Source organism: Meleagris gallopavo, chromosome 1 (genome assembly GCF_000146605.3).
Source record: "Meleagris gallopavo isolate NT-WF06-2002-E0010 breed Aviagen turkey brand Nicholas breeding stock chromosome 1, Turkey_5.1, whole genome shotgun sequence".
NCBI classification, from domain to species: domain Eukaryota; kingdom Metazoa; phylum Chordata; class Aves; order Galliformes; family Phasianidae; genus Meleagris; species Meleagris gallopavo.
In genome coordinates, this window is record NC_015011.2 from 52,199,279 (window position 1) to 52,221,448 (window position 22,170).

General features: G+C 44.2%; 1 protein-coding gene across 1 annotated transcript; it reads left to right on the plus strand.

The window, feature by feature from the left end:
• Positions 1-569: 569 nt before the first annotated feature.
• Positions 570-5,589, plus strand: LOC104911405 (tRNA-splicing ligase RtcB homolog). Its single transcript, XM_010712551.3, has 4 exons — positions 570-787; positions 1,262-1,372; positions 2,269-2,388; positions 3,448-5,589. Exons 1-4 carry the CDS (start codon positions 641-643, stop codon positions 3,553-3,555), a joined length of 486 nt encoding a protein of 161 aa, XP_010710853.1. The 5' UTR covers positions 570-640; the 3' UTR covers positions 3,556-5,589.
• Positions 5,590-22,170: the final 16,581 nt, after the last annotated feature.

Here is a 22,170-nt window from a genome sequence, read left to right on the forward strand (position 1 = left end):
TGGAGTACTGCATCCAGGCCTGGGGCCCCCAGTACAAGAAAGATGCAGCACTCTTGGAACGAGTCCAGAGGAGGGCCACTAAGATGATCAGAGGGCTGGAGCACCTCTCCTATGAAGAAAGGTCGAGGGAACTGGGCTTGTTTAGCTTGGAGAAGAGAAGGTGCATGGAGACCTCACTGTGGCCTTCCAATAGTTAAAGGGAGTGCATAAACAGGAAGGAGAATGGCTGTTTACGAGGGTGGATAGTGACAGGACAAGGGAGAATGGTTTTAAACTGAGACAGGGGAGGTTTAGATTAGATATTAGGAGGAAGTTTTTCACACAGAGGGTGGTGATGTGTTGGCACAGGTTGCCCAAGGAGGTTGTGGATGCCCCATCCCTGGAGGCATTCAAGACCAGGCTGGATGTGGCTCTGGGCAGCCTGGTCTGGTGGCTGGCAGCCCTGCACATAGCAGGAGGGTTGAAACTCAATGATCATTGTGGTCCTTTTCAACCCAGGCCATTCTATGATTTTAATTTTTAAAGGCATTGTTTAGCTTCTGTGTGTACACTGCAGTTCTCCTCTTGTATTCCATGTCACGGTTTGTTCTCGTTTTAGGCTTTTGCCAAAGTCTTTAACACAACCCCAGATGACCTCGATATGCATGTTATCTATGATGTGTCTCACAACATTGCCAAAGTGGAGCAACACGTAGTGGATGGGAAGGAACGGACTCTACTGGTGCACAGAAAAGGATCAACCAGAGCCTTCCCTCCTCATCATCCTCTTATTGCTGTTGATTATCAAGTAAGTTTAGCTGTAGGAGAAGGAAAACAGAATTTTTGGATGAATCAGATAATTTTAGTGTGTTTAACGGAGATCTAAACTCGTTGAGTTCCTCTTTTTGAACTAATAGCACTGGAAACCTTATGGAATGGCAAAATTCTGCTTGTGTGTTTATTTGATCTTTGAGATACTGAACTCAGTCTTGCACTTCACAATTACAGTGGCTGAAAAGCCATGAAGGTTTTATATCTATGGCAGGCTGCAGTCATTTGCCTTGTCTGTCTGTTGGACCCAAGTCTTTTTGATATACTGGTGTATATTTTCAGTGCATTTTGGTCTCCAGAATCCTTGATTCCAGGCAACTAAGGCAAGTGGGGATGCTCTGACGGAATGTAAATCTAGCCTCTTTTTTTGGAGATGTAGTTCCCCTCAGACGTTTATTAATGAGTTGTTTGGGCTTTTCCTTGGTGAATTAAGACTTGTTTGCATCCACAGCTGACTGGACAGCCTGTTCTGATTGGTGGGACTATGGGCACGTGTAGCTATGTTCTTACTGGCACAGAGCAAGGCATGACTGAGACATTTGGAACTACTTGCCACGGAGCTGTAAGTGAAAAGCATTTCAGGAAGATGTTTGGATGGGAATATCATCCAGTGAACAGGGTTGTTAAAGGGTCATTCAGTGTCTGATTCATTTGTTGGTAATACAGGGGTTCTTACCACTGTCCAAGCCCAGGAGGATTGCAGGCTGGAAGTTTTCTTTGTCCTTTTTTGAGTAGTTTTGACTGCTCCTACAGAAAATTTAAGGGGTGCTTCTTTATATGAAGCAAAGGTTGATATGACTATGTCGAGAGTGATCTCCTTTTTCAAAATCCTGGTATCTGAGCTAACAAGAACAATTCGCGATGCTGAGATTGTTTATATAAAATTCCTCAGTAGCTGGAAGAAGATATTTTTCTCCCTTTTTCCTTATGTTGTGTGATAAGGATGACTGAGGAAGAGAAACGGTTTCCAGTAAAACTCTGCATTATGAGCACTGTCTGACATGGTTTGGGCAAAAAGGCTAGTGTGTTTTACATGCAGAACTTTCCTAGCCATACTACCAGATTATGCAGAAGTTTGTCATCTGAAATCTAAGTTCATTTCCCATTTAGTGGTTTGCTGTGGTCTGTGTCATCAGCTATTCTGTTTGCTTATAATGTGTACTGATTAGAGATTATGTGCTAGATATAGCACCAGATGTCAAACTTCACCCAATACTATTCCGGGGGGGTCTGTCCTAGAAGTCTGCTTCCTTGTCAGCAGTTACAACCACTTACATGGTCAGGGTTTACATGGTAGTCCTGACAGAAGGTCTTTCATTTTGTTCAACACAGTTGGAAATGCAGCTTACCTTTCTTGTGCATATCTGTTGATTTCTTTTTTATGTAGTAAGAAAGAGTGCTGTTTTTCCAAACTACCAGAAAAAAAAAAAAAGCAGAACTAACTAATCTACTTTCTAGGGTCGTGCACTGTCTCGAGCCAAATCTCGACGTAACTTGGACTTCCAGGATGTACTGGACAAACTGGCTGACATGGGCATTGCCATCCGTGTTGCTTCTCCCAAACTGGTCATGGAAGAAGTGAGTTTAATACTTTGTTATCTGAAAGGGGAGAAGAGAATCATGCTCCTTGACTGAATGACCTTCTGTCACTTGATTTTTGACTGAGCTGATTAATCATCACTTGCCTATATATACAGCTTCTGCAATTTCTGATAAACTTATCCCATTTTCTGGAAAACAGTATGAAGTTTTCCTTGTCCCCACAGTCCTGCCAGAAGTAGATTATTTGACAGGTTCAAGGGATATTTTTTTTCCCTCTTTTCCTGCATAGAGAAATAGAGATAGTAACCATCTACTCTGAAAAATCTTTGTGGGACCACAGAAGTTGTTACCTTTTGTGGGTTCTCTTCCTTCTAAATGATGTTCTCCCAGTTTTGAATTTAGCATATACTGTAGTTGTTATTAAATTCACTGCAGTGTATGAGAGGTCTGCCTTTTAAGACAAATTCCTCTTTCTCCTCAAGAAGAGGAGAACTTTGACTAGAAAACTTTGATTGTTATGACTTCAGTTATGATTTATTATGATTAACATGTCTCTTGTGAACACGGCTTCATTTGTGAAAACATGTCAATCATAACTATGCTTTTATGGGTGTTAGTGTTGTACAACCCTGTTGGTCCTATTAAAATCTCCATTTAAGGGTGGCTTCCTAATAAAATGGTGGAGGAGGAGCTCAAGAATTCAACCCTGTTTCTTGCCATTGAGAGGCAGTGAAGATTAATCCCAAGGGCTATCTGGAAAGAGGAATGACTTCCTGCCAAATGCTGAGTCCCAGCATTACTGGCTGCTAGTGTATTGGATTAGCTGAGAATATTAGGAAAACTGAACCAAAACAGCTAGTACCTTATCTGGAATGTGGTAAAAGTTGAATTCTAAAACCAAATATATCTTAGATTTTGAATATGTTCTAGTATGTCTAATATGTCTAGATTTTCAATATGTTCACCTCCTTTTACAACCTTAATGCATATAATTCAGTTTTTATGAAGAAATGAAGAGATATCCAAAGCCTGTGTCTAGCTTCCTATGACTTTGGGCTTATTACAATGTTTTCTTTTTCTCTCTTCCCCCTCCAGGCACCAGAGTCTTATAAGAATGTGACAGATGTTGTTAATACCTGCCATGCAGCTGGCATCAGCAAGAAAGCCATTAAGTTGAGACCTATTGCTGTTATAAAAGGCTAGGAACTGACAAGGCAGCAGAAACACACCAACATCTTTAGGCCTTCTGCAAAACTTCTGCAAAATCATCATCTTCCCAGAACTTTGGACTCAATAATCTACTCAGATATTACATCACTGTTATGGAAACACAGAAGATGCCCCTATTTTTAACCATGTCTAGACATAAATAATGGCTCCAGCTCCTTGTTATATGGCGTTCTTTTCTTATGGAAACGGTAAAGAAATCCGTCTTGTTTTGTTTTGTATGCAGTTTCTCCCCCCCATTTGGCTGGTTGTTCCCAAGGCAGAACTTCTGATTTTCCTGAGTTATCACTAATTACTGTGCTGCAAGACCACCTCCATCAGCAAAGGTGACATATGAGCCAGACCTCCCATCTCTGCACCTGAGTGCCTGGAGCTCTTTCCATGTACAGAAGTACCCTGATAGGCAGGGTATAGCACCTCTGGGCAGGGAGAGGTCTCTCTGTTTGCAGGTATCTATATTGTTGCATGTTTTCTGGCAGTTGAATAAAAAATACAGAGTTGGGAGTGGTCTCCCACTTGGGCTGAGAGGCACTAGCTAGGTTTGAGGAGCAGTCTTCTCCTCTCCCCCCACCCTCTACCATGTACCACAGCACTTGATGTGCTTGGCTGTGCCCAAGTAGGTGTCTGCAGTATTGTGTAAAAGCTGGTAGAAATGTTATTTTGAAAGGTCTTGTTTGCCCAATAGAATTGCACTTTCACAGCTTAGAGATCTAGTGTTTTGAAAAGTCCTAAGTGTGTGAAAGTTGGATTGGATAGTGTTATTCACTGTGTCCAGCAACTGATTGAAATGAGTCCAGTTGCAGGGTCAGGCCCAGTAGGATGAGACTGCTTTCAGCTGATGTTGTTTCTTTTCTTTAATTAAATAAGGCTGGAGTGGGAGCTGATCATCCCCACTAGATCATATTGGATATTATAAATAAAATGGGAAGATGGACACTGCAGTGTCTGTGTCATGTTTATTCTGTGACTGTTGCCCACTTCTAAGTGCATATACCAGCATGGAACCCAGGACATCTTGTGACTTCAGCTGATGGACCTTGCAAAGAAATGTGCAGGTGACAGATTTTTTTGCAGGATGCAGAGGAGGAAGCCTCTGTATGCAGACACAAGAGGGCAGCAGGAGGAGCATAAAACTAAAAGCAAGAAGGGAGCTATCCCTGCCAGAAATTCGTGTAAAGGAAGCAAATAGTGATGAGTGGACTTGACTGCCTTTTGAGGAAGCATCCCTTTAGGTTTAGGTTGATCTCAGGAGGCGTAACAGCATTTTGTTGCCTTAATCATTATGTTTAGCAGTGTCTTAAGCTTCAGTATGATATTAGCTGCAAGTTATAAGAAGCAGTACATACCTTGATTCCTTTAATTCCATCTTTGGCTTAAAGAGGGTGTCTTGTTTCTAGCTTTCTGAAGTGGAATTGCTCCATCTCTGAGGTTTGAGATGGACTCACTGGGTTTCAAAAGAAAAAAACTTCACTTAACGATGTGAAATAGAGTTGTGGAGACACTGACTGAAAGACAAGTTGTTGGTCGCAGTCTTCTGCAGAAGTACATGTTCTGTTCTGCAGTTTCTGTCTAAATACTGCAGACTCTTTGATGTGGAATGCAGAGGAGCTTTTAAAACATTTGTGTTTAAAAACAAGGAAGCATTTCTCAAACACTTCTCCTTTCCTACCATTTTAGATTTACAGCTAGATCTCAGCTTTGCAGCTGAAACAAATTTCAGTTTCTTACAAGCACAGATCTTCTGTACCATGTAGGTGCTCTCATATCTATGCCATAAGCCTCTTCTGATCATCAACATTCATGCATTAGCCTTCAAGAAATCAAAAAGTGGGGGCAATTTTGGGTTCCTATTGCAAAGCTACTATTAGTTTTGGTTGTATATTGTGCTGTACAGAGATGACTGTTGGTTTCCTAACCACCTGAAAAGTAAGTAAAAATGAAAGATGTCTCCCAGTTATGTCACTTGTATTTAAAATTGGATGTTCTGATTAAAGGCTGTCTTTTTCTCCAGATAGAGCTGTCCATAGGTTCTTCTTTCAGTATGCAGTAAAAAAAAAAAGAGAAAATACCTTATTTTAAAATACCTACTAAAAAAGGTTGAATCAGCCAAAACATCTCTGTAACACCAAAGGGCCCACATGGTTATTCAACCAACTCTGCCTCAGTAAAAGGTTACAGGGAATTCAGAAGCATCTGTTTATGTGTGATCATATGATATGCTTCCATTCCTTCCTCTAGAAGACTGACAAACCTTTGGTGAACAATTTTTGGGGGTTCTTTTTTCTTCTTTTGTCGGGAAGCAGTAGGTAGGAGATCTGGGTCTGTCTTACACTGCTGGAACTGTCTATCAGTCATGCATCCAGTGCCTAACTGGTTGATTTAGTCATCTGTATGATGACCTGCAGCAGAAAGTTTGCTGGCCCTTGGGGCTCAGCTTACTAATGGACTTGCCAAAGCAGTGCTACTTCTGCCTCTAGGAAGTGGGAGGTATCATTTCTGGTGACAGCACCTTCCTGCGGTCTGCTTACAGGGCTCACTGCAGGGCCAGTGCTGTGCAGCATGGGCTATACAGCTTCCTCCCTTGCCAGGAACCCGCTGCTCATGGTGCACTCAGAGGTTTGTGCAGGTGCTGTTCCTACACCGTTAGTGCAGCATTAAGCAGCAAATAGAAAACTACTTTGGGTTTTTTCATGTCTGAAAGAGTCTCATACCAGGACCCAGCAAGCTGCAGGCTTGTGGTGCGTTTGCTCTGCATCCCACACCAGCTGCTTGGGAACCTGGCATCTAACCAGCGTCACTTTTATCACCACCTTGAGTCTTTGGGGAGGTTTTTCTGCTATCTCCCTGCTCTCTCTGCTTTACACGCTGCTCCTCACATGCACTGCTTCCTCCTCTGCTGGTGGTCCTGGGCTGGTGGCCTGGCCCAGGAGGAACAAGTGATCTCTGACACATCTCTGGCACAGGCCTCTCCTCTGCTCTCCTTTGTTCCTCCCAAACATAAACACTCTTAACTGGCCTCTTCTCCTCTCTCTCTCCCCACTTCAACCTTCAAAGCAGGCAGAGAAAGCGATATCGCTCCCACAGCATGTGCCAGCACGTTCCCCTCTCGCACAGGGAAGGCTTCAATTACATTCAGGCCCTGCCCGAAGCTGGCATTTGCTTTGCTCTCCTGAGCACTGTCCAAGCTTGAGTGATTCTGATTGCCGCCGCCTCAGGTTTTTTTGGGTTTTGTTGTTTTGTTTTGTTGTTTTTTTTTGTTTTTTTGCCTGGAGAGGCAGCAGTGGAAGGTTTGGGGCAGATAAGGGACAGGCTGTGATGCTGAAGGCACCTGCAGCAGGTGCATTGTCCTCAGTGCTGCAGGAGGCGGTGGGAACCTCCTGGCATCCTCAAAACACTGACAAGTGCTCCTGAAGCTGCTGTTAGCTGAGGTAGTGCTGAGCACACACCCCCTCACTGCCTGCTCCTTCCCAAAGCACAGGAGTCTTCTTCGGTTCATGTTGGGTATAAAATTCAGAAACTGAAATCATCACTCATCTTAATTGCGTAGACTAGGACCAGGAAAGGGAAATGGAATCTTCTGCCAGCACTTCATCTAGCATTTAGTATCTCAGCAAACAAAACGTGAAAGTTGATGTGGAGAGGAGAGACTTAGACTGGATATCATGTTTTTTTCAATATGGTTGAATAAGGCACTGGCAGAGATTGCCCAGAGAGGTGGTGGATGCCCTGTCCCTGCAGACGCCCAAGGTCAGGCTGGAGGAGCTCTGAGCACCCTAATAGAGCTGTGGTGTTTCTATTCATTACAGGAGAGTTGGACCAGGTGGTCTTCAAGGATCTCTTTCAGCTCAATTCTATGATTCTATGTGCCCTCCCTTTCATACGCACACGAGATATATGGATAGCCTTGCACTGATGCCTGCTCCTAAAAGGAGATGCTGGTGCAGCTGGGGTTGCAGTGCCCCTCCTCCCCTGCTTTCTGCGTGTCTTTGCCTAGCACAGCTAAGCAGAAGCATTTTCTTCCTTCCTCTCCTTCAGGGAAATTGAAGCCCTGATCCCTTTCTCGCACTGCAAACTGTGCCGGTAGCTGAGGTAGCAGCCTGGGCTCTTTGCCTCAGCCCATATATGGGCTGAGATGTCAGCCTGGGCCTCCTGCACTACCCTCGAAGTAAAACCTGGGGAACCTGCTCACCTGCCCCGTGCCAGGAGGGGAGGAGGGAACGGATGGGAGGGAGGGCTGCAGCTCCTGCAGGTAAAGATTTGGCTGTGGGTGCATGCAGAGTACTGCCCAAGCCATGATGCACAGATCAGCAGCTTGTTACCTGAGTCAATGAAGCTGTAGGAAATTATCAAACCTGAGCATGCTGGCAGGGAGAAAACCAGGCTGCCAGCAGTTGTGAAGGTACATGCTAGAGGACATGGGAATTTTATAATGTTTGAAAGGCAAAGGAGGGAGACTGAAAGCAAGAAAGTTCAGTGTTTGAAATCACTAATTTTGCAGATGGCACCAAGCTGGAGGAAGTGTTAATCTGCCTGAGGATATGAAAGCTCTACAGAGGGATCTGGACAGGCTAGATCAGGGGCTGAGGCCAGTTGTATGGGCTTCAACAAGACCAAGTGCTGGGTCCTGCGCTGTAATCACAACTACATGCAGCGCTGCAGGTTTGGGACAGTATTGGGACAGAGCGGCTGGAAAGATACATGGAGGAAAAGGATCTGGGGTCTTAGCTGGCTGGCAGCTGGCTGAACATAAACCAGCAGTGTGTCCAGGTGGCCAAGAAGGTCAACAGCATCCTGGTTTGTATCAGAAATACTGCAGCCATCAGGAGCAGGGAGGTGTACTTAGCACTGATGAGATCATACCTCACCAGTTTTGGACCCTCTCCCTACTAGAAAGGCTTGGAGGCCCTGGAGCCTGTCCAGAGGAGGGCAGTGGAGCTGTGAGGGGTCTGGAGCACAAGTCTGATGGGGAGTGGCTGAGGGAACTGGGGTTGTTCAGTCTGAAGGAGGTCATCACTCTCAACAAAGGCATGAAAGGAGATTGTGACGAGGTAGGAGTTGACATCTTCCCTCAGATAACAGCGATAGGATGAGAGGGAATGGCATCAAGTTGTACCAAGGGAGGTCCAGGCTGGATATGAAGAAAAAATGTATGCTCAGAAGGAGCGGTGCTGCAGTGGCACAGGCTGCCCAGATAGGTGGTGTAGTCAGCATCCCTGGAGGTGTTCCAGAACAGTGTGGATGTGGCACTGAGGGACGTGGTCAGTGGGCATGGTGGAGATGGGCTGATTGTATGACTAGATAGTTTTAGAGGTCTTTTCCAATCTTAATATTCTATGATTCTATAATGGAGGATTCAGATCTCTGAAACCTTCCTTGCCTGGAGTAAATGAAGGATTGCATATAGCCTGGCCTCAATTCTGTGTTAACACTAGCACCTGAGCATGCTTCTGTCCCAAACTGTTGCTCTCTGCCTTTCTTAGTATGTGTTTAGTCACTTGCATGCACGAGGCCATGGGTACCACACATTCTGCTCACAGCAAAGGCAGTGGCAGTGCTGACTCCTGGCACAAGGAGCTGCCCTTAATGGGGACTGAGAGCTGCCCCCAGGCAGTGGTACAACTCAGACCAGAACCACAGAATGGCTCTGGTTGGAAGAGACCTCAAGGATCATGAAGCTCCACCCCCCCATACACGGGCAGGGCCACCAACACAAGCTTCCAAAGCCTTTTCAATCTGCATCTTTTCTTCCAACACTCTGAATCAAAGCAGAGATCTCCAGAAACCTGTGGGCAGCTACATCCCTACTGGGAAGCAATTGGGAGTGCTTTGGGTTACAGCACTCAGGTCCCGGAGTACCAGTGCTGAGTGCATTTCTCATTCGGTCCCCAGGCAGCAGGCACCATGCTGTACTGCCAGAAATAGTTACATCCCATAACTCTTTATTGCCCTTTTTACAGTTTCAGGCAGAAGGAAAGGTGGGTTTCCTGGCTGGAAGAACATCTTGCCAATAAATCACTCCGTTACCCAGCTTTTAAGAACTGTAACCTGTTTGCACTTTAATCTTTAAAAAGAAAAAAAGAAAGCAAGCTGGTTGTTTTAGTTTTGACTAATGCTTATTATTGTAGGGTTATAAATCTGTAGCATTCACAGACAAGTTATCAAGCTTTAAAATCACAGATAGACTGATCAGTTCCTTCACTATTTTCCTGCCAAATCCTTATCCACTTCTTGGATGAGGAAGAAAAAACATCACTGTAAATTATTTCTTCCCCAGAGGGTATTTATATTGTAGCTGTTGTCAAAGGGATTTTCTACACCCACCTCTCATGGGAGTCTTTTTTTAATCAGGTAGATAGAAAAAGGGCTGGGTTGTGCACTTTCTTCCCCATTTTGAGCCTAGCCTATCAAGAATTTTGTCTGTCCCCTTCCCATCGTATGCCTGTGCATGTTCACTGTGGGGCACTGAGCTCTGCAGAGGAGCGGATGCCTCTTTGTCCAGCCGGAGGCCAGGACGTGGGGCTGTGCTGACAGAAGGGCACTTTTGGGTGTACTGGGCATCCCCATAGTGCAGAAACACTTGGGATGCTGGGGTTTGTCCCTCCTGTCCCTGCCTCAGACCAAGGGCCTCCAAAAGGCCTCCAAAATCAGCCTATTTCAGAGAACACACAGGCTTCTGGCCATTTCTCCTGCCAGACCCTGCAAACTCTTCCATTAATGGTCATTGGATGAAGCAAAAGTTTTATCTTGATTGAGAAACACGAAGCTTTGTTTGTGAGACAAATACTTATTTCCTTGTCTCCTGGGCAGGAATTCAGAATATGTGATGATTATCAATAGCAGGCAAGAGCATCATTGCTGTGTTCTTTCCTTTCTGTTCCTCTGGCTGAAAGTTAACCTTCTGTCGCAGACCAATTCCTGGAGAGGAAATTTTGGCGTAAGGCCGAGGCATTTGGGTACATCTCCAGAGAACAGCTTTTGGTGCTCTGAGCCACCATGGACTCGTCCAACCTGTGCCAAGTAATTTCATTTTCTTGTGTCTTAGTGCTCTGTTCAACCAATGATCTTTTATGGTTCTTTCCCATTAAGGAAACAAATTCTGATTCAGGGACCATTGCCATATACATCTATGGGCACTGCCTAATATGGCAGTACTTCTCTGCAGACCCCAGACCCAGCAGCCCTTGCTCAGCATCAGCATTGCAGTCGTGTGGTGGCCCTGAGAATCTGTTTTCTCCCTCGCTTCTGGCACTGCTGGAAGGACAGCTTCATTCAAAAAGATACTGAGACCCTGGAGAGTGTCCAGAGAAGGGCAGTGGAGCTGTGAGGGGTCTGGAGTACAAGCAGCTGATGGAACTGAGGTTGTTAGGTCTTGAGAAGAGGGGGCTCAGAGGAGACCTGTTCTCCCAGGTAACAGCGATAGGATGGGAGGAAATGGCTTCGAGTTGTGCCAGGGGAGGTTCAGGTTGGATATGAGGAAAAAATGTATGCTCATAAAGAGTAGTGCTGCAGCGGCACAGGCTGCCCAGATAGGTGGTGGAGTCACCAACCCTGGAGGTGTTCCAGAACCGTGTGGATGTGGCACTGAGGGACGTGGTCAGTGGGCATGATGGGGATGGGTTGGTGGTCAGATTGGATGATCTTAGTGGTCTTTTCCAACCTTATGATTCTGCAATTCTGTGAGTTAGCCCTAGTACTTCTTTACCTAGATCCTGGACACATTTTGGGTGTAAAACAATATAACAAATATGTAGGGCATCAGTAATGTGCAGACTGGCAGCAAAGGAACCTGGAGGACTTGCCCCATATGTCTCTGTGCACAGAGTCTTAAGCAGGAAGGCTTGCATGGTGACCTGTCCCAGCTCTCTCTGGCTACAGCCCCAGCAGTGGCCATTTTTCAGGCAAGTTGAGGTGGTGTTCTTGCAGCAGAGCTTTTGCTGATGAAGCCTATTTGACTCAGAATTCTCATCCAGTTCATGAGGATGCTTTGACTAGAAGGTGAGAAAGGAGAGTGAAGTGAACAAAGGGACAGCACCTGGCTGACATTTTCAGCAGGAAGCATTTCAGCGATGCATTTCAGTGTATGGGGATTTGCTTCAGTTTATTTCATAGAACTGTGGAATCACAGAATGGCTTAGGTTGGAAGGGTCCTTAAAGCCCACACATTTCCAACCCTGTGCCGTGGACAGGGCTGCCGCCCACCATTTCAGGCTGCCCAGGACCCTATCCAACCTGGCCTTGAACCTCCAGGAGTGGGGCACCACAACTTCTCTGGGAAGAGAACCTTGTGGAATATTTCAAAAAACCCTGAGATCAATTCAAGACATTGCACACTGCGGGAAGACAATGCAGGTGAGGCCTTTGATTTGAGAGGGGAAATAAAACACAAACATTTTGTTCAGTCAAAAGTGATTTTCTTCCTCAGCTTCTTGTGTCTGTCTGGATATTGGGCTGTGAGGGGTGAAGATGCCATAGGGTGTCCCCATATTGTACCTAATGGCTGCTCCAGAGCATCGAGTGTCCTCAGAGGCTGATGCCTCTTTCACTCTGCCCTTGTTGCCCCTCACATAACCACTTTCCTCCCAGCATGAGGAAGCTCCAGGCTCCAGACCAGGGGATGAGGGGCTGGATTTGGCTTTTTCATGTTCAGTTTGTGTTTCACAACACCAGCTTTTCAACAGGTCCACCTCCCCCTCCCTGCCTGTGGTGACTCATCCCAGGAATTTTAATCTCCATTCTCTGTCTGTAGTTGTAAAATATAATACCAGCAAAGTTGCGCTTATTTATCCCGAAGCCATGAAACTGTTGTCAGAAGAAATTGATATGCACTACTGAGGGGAGAAAAAGGGCTGCTGCTGCTGGGGAGGATTTGACTTGAACAGGGCTTTGAATTCTCAGCACTTCAAATGGAAATTTCCCTTTTTGAAGTGGATCCATTTTCATCTCTATTCCTTTCTTGTTTTACAAACTACCTGAGCAGGATTTAGAGAGTTTGTTTGTGGGAGTATTAGTTCCTGCCACAGCTCTTGTCTTCAAGAGGCTTCCACCACAGTGCCATGTCTTATGGGGAGCATCTGAGGGAACTGGGGTTATTCAGTCTGGAGGAGTTTCCGGGGAGACCCTATCACTCTCTACAGTGATCTGAAAAGAGGCTGTACTGAGGTGGGGATTGGCCTCTTCTCCCAGGTAACAGAGATAGGATGAGAGGGAAAGGCCTTTCATTGTGCCAGGGGAGGTTCCCATTGGATGTTAGGAACAATTTATTCTCAGAAAGAGCGGTGCTGCAGTAGTGCAGGCTGCCCAGGGAGGTGGTGGAGTCACTGTCCCTGGAGGTGTTCTATGGCATTGCAGAGACCCATCACAGGCCCACTACAGGAATTAACTAGAGACCCACAGTGAGTTGCATCTGACTCTGGTGCACATCTGAGCTGCCCACTGTGCCATGATTTCTTCTTTTGAGTGTACCTGTGCACTTCCCCTTGCCAGCTCAGCTTGGGATGCCCCTCAACTTCTGTCCTAAGTGAGGAACCAGCATCTCACCAGCTACAAGTCCAGTGGAAAATGGGATGCAGTGTGTCACCTGAGGTAAGGAAAAACAAGGGGTCCTTCCTAGAGTGGAGCAATACTCAATTTTACTTTCTCTCTGGGCTGAGGAAGCAGTTGACCCACTGAACGCATCAGTGGTGGTCTTCCAGTTGCATTGCTGGGAAGTTTGCACTAGGCGTTGCTGCAAGGCTCTGCTGAGAAAACTTTTCTTATGACTATGAAAAGAAGAATTTGTACCTCATCCAGTGAGAAACCATGTTGGAGTGAATGGCTGTTACCACCACCCTCACTATGCACAGCCTTCTAGAGATACCGCCCAACCATCTTAATGGCTTTTAAAGCCAGGCTGGCCCAGCAGCTGCTGGATTACCATCCTATGGATACATTTCAGCAGCCAAGCTAAGTATGTCCCCCTAGGCCCTCAGCACTCTGGACAAAGATTTGCCTATGTTAACATGAGCACGTTCTAGGTGCTCCAGGTCAAATCATAAGGTCTTCCCCTTCTTTCACAGATATCTAAGGCCTAATGTCTGAAAAAAGAAGCAGATCAAACATGTAAATTTGAACAGGGATTAATTATACACTTGCAACAGAATTAAAAAAAAAAAAAGTTTAGGTTTGTCTGCATTAACTATGCCCATGGGGGTGTTTCTTTGTATGTGATGATGCTCCATGAGATATTAGGTCTAGTTCCACCAGATCTCCTGAAAAGCCTTGAAGGCTTGGGGAAACTCTGCAAATACATTTCAGCAGGAGGTAGACAATGAGAAGGGAAGTGTCGGCATCTCTTCCTCAGAGCACAGGAGAAGCCTTTGTTGAGTGGCCTGAGGCTAGTTCTCAGCTCCTGGATTTCAAACAGATATAATTATCACTTGGATAAGGTTCAGGACTCAGAGGGAGCTGCCAAATCTTTCATGAAGGAGTGAGTATGTCCCACTGAATCTGGGATAAAAAGCAAGAAAGAAAAGAGGAATATGATTTAACAGTGTAGGTGTTGTCTTGCATATATGATGCGCTAGGTAGGATATACTCCCAGTGGTATCCTATAGCCTGTCTTATAAACCCTCTTTTTGTTTGTTTGTTTTTGCAGCATTTGTGATGTAATTTCATTTAACTGATTATTTATTTATTGCACTTATTCATGGCATTTAAAATCTAGCTGAAACCAAGTGGTACTGTAAATGTCTTTACAATACCTACTGTCCAAAGAGCTCTAACCCAAGGAGATTCAAAAAAACAAATAGTATAGCTGATCTTCCAGGGATCCCACTGATTCTCCAAAGCTTTTGAGCTTTTTCACTCAGCCCTATAAACTGCCTTTCCTTAAAGCTTCCCAAGTAAATTCTAAGTCCAATGGATTTCCATTCACACTTTTCATGTTGTCTACATGCTTTAAACCTTCAGATCTGCCTAAGCTGCAAATCCCTTGTGTAATCATTGTGATGAAATCCCTAACAATATTTGAGTATAAGCTTACAGCCTTTGCTCACTGAATTAAAAATCAAGGCCAGCTGGAAGAAAGGAATGCTTTCAGGAAAAAATATAATAAGATCAGAGAATCATAGAATGGCTTGTGTTGGAAGGGACATGAAAAACCGTGTAGTTCCAACCCTGTGCCATGAGCAAGGACACCTTCTACTAGACCAGATTGCCCATGGCCCCATCCAGCCTGGCTTTGAATGCCTCCAGGAATGGCACATCAAGAGCTTCTCTGCAAAACATACTCCAGTGTCTCAGCACCCTCATAGTAAAGAATTTCTTCCTAATGCCTAAGCTAAATCTGCCTTCTTTTAGTTTCAAGCCATTATCCCTTCTCCTATCACTACATTCTCTGATACAGAATCTCTCTGCAGCTGTCTTTTAGCCCCCTCTAAGAACTGACAAATCAAAGTTACCTTTGTTTTCCAGACATGTTTTAATACAAATCCATTTCTTACAGTATTTCCTATTGTATTCTTGTATACTCTTCATACCTTTTAAGTATTAAAAAAAAAAACAAACAACAATCACCATCCTGATGATTTCTGAATGTAGGTTGCTGCTGCCATTGTCTCACTCAAGTAGCACTTCATACTGGGTACCTCATCACTGTGCCTAACTCTCCAAGCCCCCAGTTCCCAGACTGTAGGAGCTTGCTGTAGTACATGCTCAATAGCATTCGCTGCATTCATGTCTGTGCCCATACTTTTATGTCAGACAATTGTTAAACTGCTACCTCATCTCTTGCAATTAGAATAAGAAAAAGTGACTTTCTTAGATGTACTCTTCTTAACTCATGTATCAGCTAAGGGAAGTCTGCCCAGAGACACCATCCTTTAGGCTTCCTACTTGGGGAAGAATCTCTGAAATGGTGAATGTGCTCTTAATGCCCCCTTACTGGTAGTCTAAATTCAAGCCCATATGGATGAAACCTTGTGCTCCTTTCACAGTATTTTCAGGAGATGCCTTTAACTGTTTAAACTCTTCTAATCATTCTTTGTCCAGCTGCTGTCTGAAAATGCCTGCTCCACAGGATGCCGTGGTGGCTGAGTTGCTCTCTCCTAGGCCTCGTTCTACACAGCCACCTGCTGCCCAGATGAAATTTCCGATACTATCATTCCACATACACCATTAGTAGTTTTGTGGCATATATGAGCTGATGGAATGGACCTAAACTATACCTTTTCGCATCAAAGGTTCAAATACAAAACATGTTCTTTAAGACAATGACCTCAAAACACAACATTTAACAATCTCAAAGCCATCTCTGAAAATGTTGACTGTTCTTACCACAGAGTAATGTAGTCATTGCACAGGGATTGCTGCTGTTTTTCCTGCTCTTTCAACACGAGCTTCCACAGCACGTACAGAGACAACTTGGCACTCTCACCAAACTCACTTAACTAAAAATTGAGCCAGCTGCTAACTGAATGAGCTTCTCAGACAGGGTACTATAAACAACATTTAATATCCTTATGCTTTATGGGCTTGTTAACGTAAATGGATCTTTTGAAGCTTTGATAGCACTGAAAAATGCAAAGCAATAGAGCATGCAGCATATAAACAGAGGCGAATGCCTTGTGCCAACACACTGCGTGGCTCAGCTTTGATCCGTCCAGCAAGCCCATTGGGATGAGCAGCTTCTGCAGGGCATCAGTGCTCCCATAACACAGGGAGCAGCCTGGGTGATGTTGAAGGGCAGATTTATCTATGTGTTCAGGGGACTCAGGGTGAAATGGCAGAAGGGCAGCCCAGTGATATTTTCTAATGAGACACAGCATGATCTGCTGGTGGTCCTAACACAGTGGCAAGAGGAGGGCTGCACTGGTGCTGAAATGAAGGGGAAACCCTGGACTGAAGTCACCTGGGCTTATCGCTCAGTTCCTCCTGGTGGCATGTGAGCACAGCCTGCTGTGGTGGTTCAGCACTTTGATAAGGAATGCATACACAGATGCTCAGCAGAGATGGGCAAGAAGAATGAGGAGCAGTGGTGGGTAGAGAGGGGTGGTGTGTCTGAGTTTCAGGCAGACAGACACACCATCATGCAAATGCTGTGGTCTCAGCTATTTTTGCACAGAGACTAGTAGTGAAATTGTATTGCTGTTTCTTTGTAGATATTTTTATGTCATTTGGAGAAGCTTCCATTACAACCATCAGAGCCTGCCTAGTCTACGGCTCTGTGGTTCCTCTCTCCAAAGAGTGTATTGTTGTTGGATATCCATGCTACTACATGCTACAGGCATTGCATCTATTCCCTTACCCCCATTCACACAGCCAGCACTTACTTTTTTCCCCATGATGTCCAGCTCAATGTCTTCACTTTTCCAGCAACACTCCTGACTCCTGGCATGGGGAACATAGGTGAAGGAGGGGGAAGAGGAGTACCGTAGAGAAATTTCTCATTCAGGAGAAACATCTCATCTGCTTGGCCTCTGTCCATGCTCTGGGCTCTTCATCACAGCTCTCATCATGGTTCTGAGCTCTTCATACTCACCCTTTCTCTTTTCCTCCTCCAGGATGATATAGTCCTGTCCCAGCACACCCCACCTCTCATTTCTGCCTCATAGCAGAGACAACAGCTGCCACAGACCATGGCCAAGCTTGTGAGGGATGCCCAGAATGAGCACAGCTTCAATGAAGGAAACTGAGTCCTCACTAAGCTCATGGTACCCTGGGCCAAAAAAGCAAAGATATCCTATAAATATGCAGTGGGAATGAGGAAAGCAATTTTAGTATTGGAAAACACACACACCTTCTGGTGATGGAGCCAATGAGGCATCACAACTTCTCCAGCCCTACTTATGCTTCCTTGTATGTGCTGGTCCACAAGGATCCAAGCTCTGCTTGCTCTCGCTAGCATTTCTGCCATGCAAGACCTCACAGCCTTTATACATCTTCTCAGGCTTTACCCACAAATGTTTTCTTTAAGTTCCTTTTTTTTTTTCCCTCCAGGAATTAATCCTCCTCAAAGGTGTCACATCTAATTAACTCTTATTTCCTCGGTTTTAGCCATGCAGTTAATTTGATGTCAAACAGTGTGCCACACTTCAAAACCACCTTTTCTCCTCCCTGCCTCTACCATCCTTCCTCCTTCTCTCGTTTGCAGACACCACAGCACGCATGCTCATGTTTGTACATCTGCCTCATTTCATTTATACATTGCATAGTTTATCATCCGTTTTATTTATTAAGCACCAGTGAGCTTTAACACCACTGAGTGTGTGGAAGTACAGATCATCTCTGCATGAGCGCTGCTCTGGGGTAAATGCTCTGTAGCTGAGTCTGGGACTTCTTCAGTGCTTCTTAAAGAGCTACATCTAGGAAGCAGCACAGTACAGTGTAATGTAAAGGAAATCCATAAAAAGGCCTGAACATTCCATTTATCTGGAACTACTTGTTCTCTTCATGATCTTGGTGCAGATGGAAGAGGTTGGTTGGAATTAAATGCTGTGGTGAACAGCTCAGGAGCACAAAGATCTGCTACATATGTCCAGAATTGCACAGCATCAAGATCAAGCAAGACTATTTTTCCTAATATCTAATATCTAATACTAACACATCTTTTCATTTCCAGCACCTGCAAAATCGTAATCAATACAATCTGAGGTCTGCACTAACACAGATTTAACTCTTGGTGTTCCTCCAAATGCAGACTCTAACCAAAATGACAACGTAGGTCCCGTAACAGAGGCTTCAAAGCCAAATGAAAGCACAGTGAAAGGGGTGAGAGGGAATTTAGAGTGAAATATCTTGTGACTGGCAACCCTGCCTACAGCAGGGGGTTGGAACTAAATGACATTTAAGGTCCTTTCCTTTTCCTAATCATTCTGTAATTCTATGATTCTATGAGCTCGTTGGTTGCTACCTGCATCTGTAACCCACAGTTTGGGAGTACTGACACTATCAGCCATATCTACAGACAGTGATGACAGTGAATCAGGATCTTCAACCACTTAGATTCACAGATGGATGTATTGACCTTGGCAAAGATCCTTGTTTACATAAATACAGCAAGTTATGACTGGAGGTGGCTAAAAGTAGGAGCATCACCTGTCTTCTGTGTTCCAGGGGCTGGGCTATGGATAGCCAGCATTTCCAGCTTTTATGCATGCAGCTTCTGAGCCTTTCAGGAAAATGGTTCTTTTGTAAGCTAAGACAAATAAAAGGAAACCAATTAAACTTAGCTTTTCTTGTGTTTTTCCTTTGAAGTGCATCCAGTAAACCCAGCCTGGGCACATACCTGTAGTTTCTATTCCTGAGCTAGGTTTTTGTTGTTATTCATTTATTTTTCAACTCAATTTGCAAACTAAGGAAATATTTTTCTGTTTTATTTTATTTTTCTTGAGTCTGTACCACACTGCCAAGTGAGGCTCTGAGCCTTTACTCTCAGCTCTGCACGGGCATGGTAGAGGTAAGGATGCACCATTCATTGCTCTGAGTAGATGTTGTGCTGTTGATTGTATCCTGCACACATGTTGCGCACTCAAGCTGTGGAAAGACAGTTCTGGCAACAAAGCTGATAGCCAAGCAGAGGTGGGCCACCAGCTAACTTTCTCACAAGGCTTTATCCAGCAAGAACAGCTCTTTTGATTTCAGTGAGAGATTTGCTTTGTAAAGTCTTTGTGGGAAGACCCCAGTGGAGCTGAATACCTTGTTTCTTCTCCCAGCCTCTAGCACAGCACAACAGATGACCATATTGTTCCCTGTTCACTTTTCAGGGTCTTGGCTCAGGGTAACTGCCATGATTCACTGGAAGAAGTATGGTTGTTTTTGTTTTTTTTGAGTTAAATGAATTTTAGTCATAACGTTTTCAGCCAGCTCTGGAGCATCTTCTATGCAGTGTTACCTTGCCAAACTGCTGTAAATTGCAAACAAATGCTCTTGGATTATTTCTCTAGTATCCTAGACTCCTCTCCATCTTTGATCCTCCACTGATTGTGGAGATCCACTGAGGTAATGGAGAGAGACATCCAACTTTAGAAATTCCTTCAGTCTGGTTTATTTTTCCAGCATGGCTGGTTTGCCCAGCAAAGTCAGCTTTCCGTCACTCTGCCAACAGATGTACTCACAATGAGATAAAGAAAAAATAATGTGGGAAATACATGAGTGAGCATTTATAGACTTTTGCCAGCAAGCACGCCTCTGGGTTGTCAGCGAATGCTGGTGATGGAGTCACCATCCCTGGAGGTGTTCCAGAATGTGGTACTGAGGACATGGTTAGTGGGCATGGTGGGGATGGGCTGGCAGCTGGACTACATGATCCTAGTGGTCGTTTCAAATTTTAATTATTCTATAATTCTATGACTGACCTTGGCCAACTGCAGCAGAGCTCTCCTCTTGGTACCACCTCAAACATTTTGCATCCTTTTTTGCTTCCTTCTGAGTGCACTGGCATTAAAGGTTTTCAAAAATTCTTTGCTTTCGTGTGGCTATTTCCTGTTCATTTATTTCAGTGAGATGAATTGGCCCTGATTGCTTTGCTGCCTGAACACAGTTTCTTCATAGTGCCTTCTGGTTTTCTTTGGCCACATTACTGACACTGGTAATATAACATGAAAGGAGAGTAGATGGGTTTTCACAAAGAAATCAGCTAAATAGCTATTAGAGGATTAAAAGCAATCCCATGGCCAGGATTACACATCTTTAAAATGCTGATAATATCAAGGAGCAAATGGATTTGTAATTTAATGGCAGAAGACAGAAGACGACAGATGTGCGCTTTTTCACATTTGATAGAAAGATTAAAGTCTGCATTTGGTGTGCAGGAGTTTGATAAAGCTGTAGCACGGCTGCTTAGGGATATCAGTGCTGACTTCCTTGTAAATGGTGATTGTGCCACATGGAGAGAATTCTCCTGGTCACCATTTTTATTAAAACTTTAATTCTCAGAGTGACAAGATGGATCATTGTCTGCCTTCAAAGTCTGATAATGATATACTTTAGAAGCTTTGAAGAAAAACTTTGCACAGAAACAGCTTAAGAAAGTTTTTGAAATGTAGCATTCACTTGAAACTTTTGCTGACACAAATAAGAAGCACTGATCCATACTTGGGAGATCTTTAGCTGACTTCTATTTCCTTGTGCTTAAAAGGAAGCTTGTGTGAGAGGTTTGCATGCCGCAAGAACTGTGAGAAATAGTTTCCAGCTTTCCTGGGAGCTCAACCCGTCACAGATTTTTTGCACAGAAATAATTTGGTTTTCATCCAGAAATTTGTTTTCCTTTAAAAATAAATGGACTCTAGCTTTTGCACCTTCAGAACTGAGGTTGGATCAAAAGGTAGTTTAAGGACATCTCCAGAGTTGTTAAAAGGAGTGAAACGTACAATCTAAAATATACATACATGCGTGTTTTTATTCATATGTAGGCTTTTTCATCCATCTCCTTGACTCGAGGTCCAGAGGTATTTCCAGAACATTATTTCAGAAATACAGGCATGGTTTGAACAGAACATTAAGGACACACAAGAAATGAACCAGCCCCATCTAGATGTGCAGCTGATCAGCCTGCAACTCACATGGGAAGGGTCACCCTTACAGCAGTGCGGATCAAGTGCAGGCCCAGGACCACAGAGGGGAGATGTTCTCCTGTGATGAGCCTCTCCTAGAGGCACATCCCAAGTGAGATGAAGCTGGCAAGGGGCAGATCCATAGCTCAATCTGTCCAGCTGATCACTGTACCCTGTCTCCAGGATTTGAAACCACAGGATTACAACTCTTGGGTGTGTTGCTGCAGGACTCAAACCTCCGTGAGAAGCATCTGATATAAAAATGTATTAGGGGAGTTATCTGATGCCTCCCATCCAGACAGAAACAGGCATTCTGCTCATTTTGATTTCTAGTGGTTTGGTTTGATTTGGATGCTTACTTTCATTAAATGTGTGTTAAGTGCTTTCAGTCTTCAAAGAGCTTTACAAAGCATTTCACAGAATTTGTTTCAGGTACACTGAATGCATGTTTTTCATAGATAAGAGAGATTTGATCTCTGCTTTAAGGGAGAAATGCAACCCAGGCTTACTCACAGAGTTACCACCAGTGCCACTCCATTTCCAGAAATATCAAAACTGAGGCACAGAGAGTTTGAGTCTATTGTCAGAATCCACACTGATGCATCCAAAAATCAGTGCCTAAGCTCTAGATCCTTAGCAAGAACTTTTCAGGTAACAGGGATTAAACATTTGGGGTCTGGAAAACAGAAACAAACTAAATTAAAATTGTCAGAAAAGGGACCTGGCTACCACTTAAAGAATAAAGGACAAAGTTTGTGACTGCCATTGACATCTTTGAATGAATGATCTGTCAGAAACCACCTGGACAACACATTTAGGCTTTTTTCCATATCTGAGTTGCATGCAATTTGCTTAAGTGTCTGCTTTTCAATATTATTGAGAAACACATATGTGACTTAAGAAGAAATAATTGGGTTTAGAGCTGTAGCAATAGCTCAACCCAAGTACTTCCACTGCAAGTACTTGAAAGCAGGCATTCAGTAGCTAAAAGTGTACAGAGGTCCATAGCAATATGCTAGAAATCAGCACAGTATCTTTGTATCTAATAGATCTTATTAGATAC

Excerpts from the sequence above, each read along its gene's own strand:
- LOC104911405 (XM_010712551.3), top strand. The coding sequence starts at position 641 with ATGCATGTTATCTATGATGTGTCTCACAACATTGCCAAAGTGGAGCAA. Across the intron at positions 1,373-2,268 it reads GAACTACTTGCCACGGAGCT|GGTCGTGCACTGTCTCGAGC; the intron begins GTAAGTGAAAAG and ends TCTACTTTCTAG. Across the intron at positions 2,389-3,447 it reads CCAAACTGGTCATGGAAGAA|GCACCAGAGTCTTATAAGAA; the intron begins GTGAGTTTAATA and ends TTCCCCCTCCAG.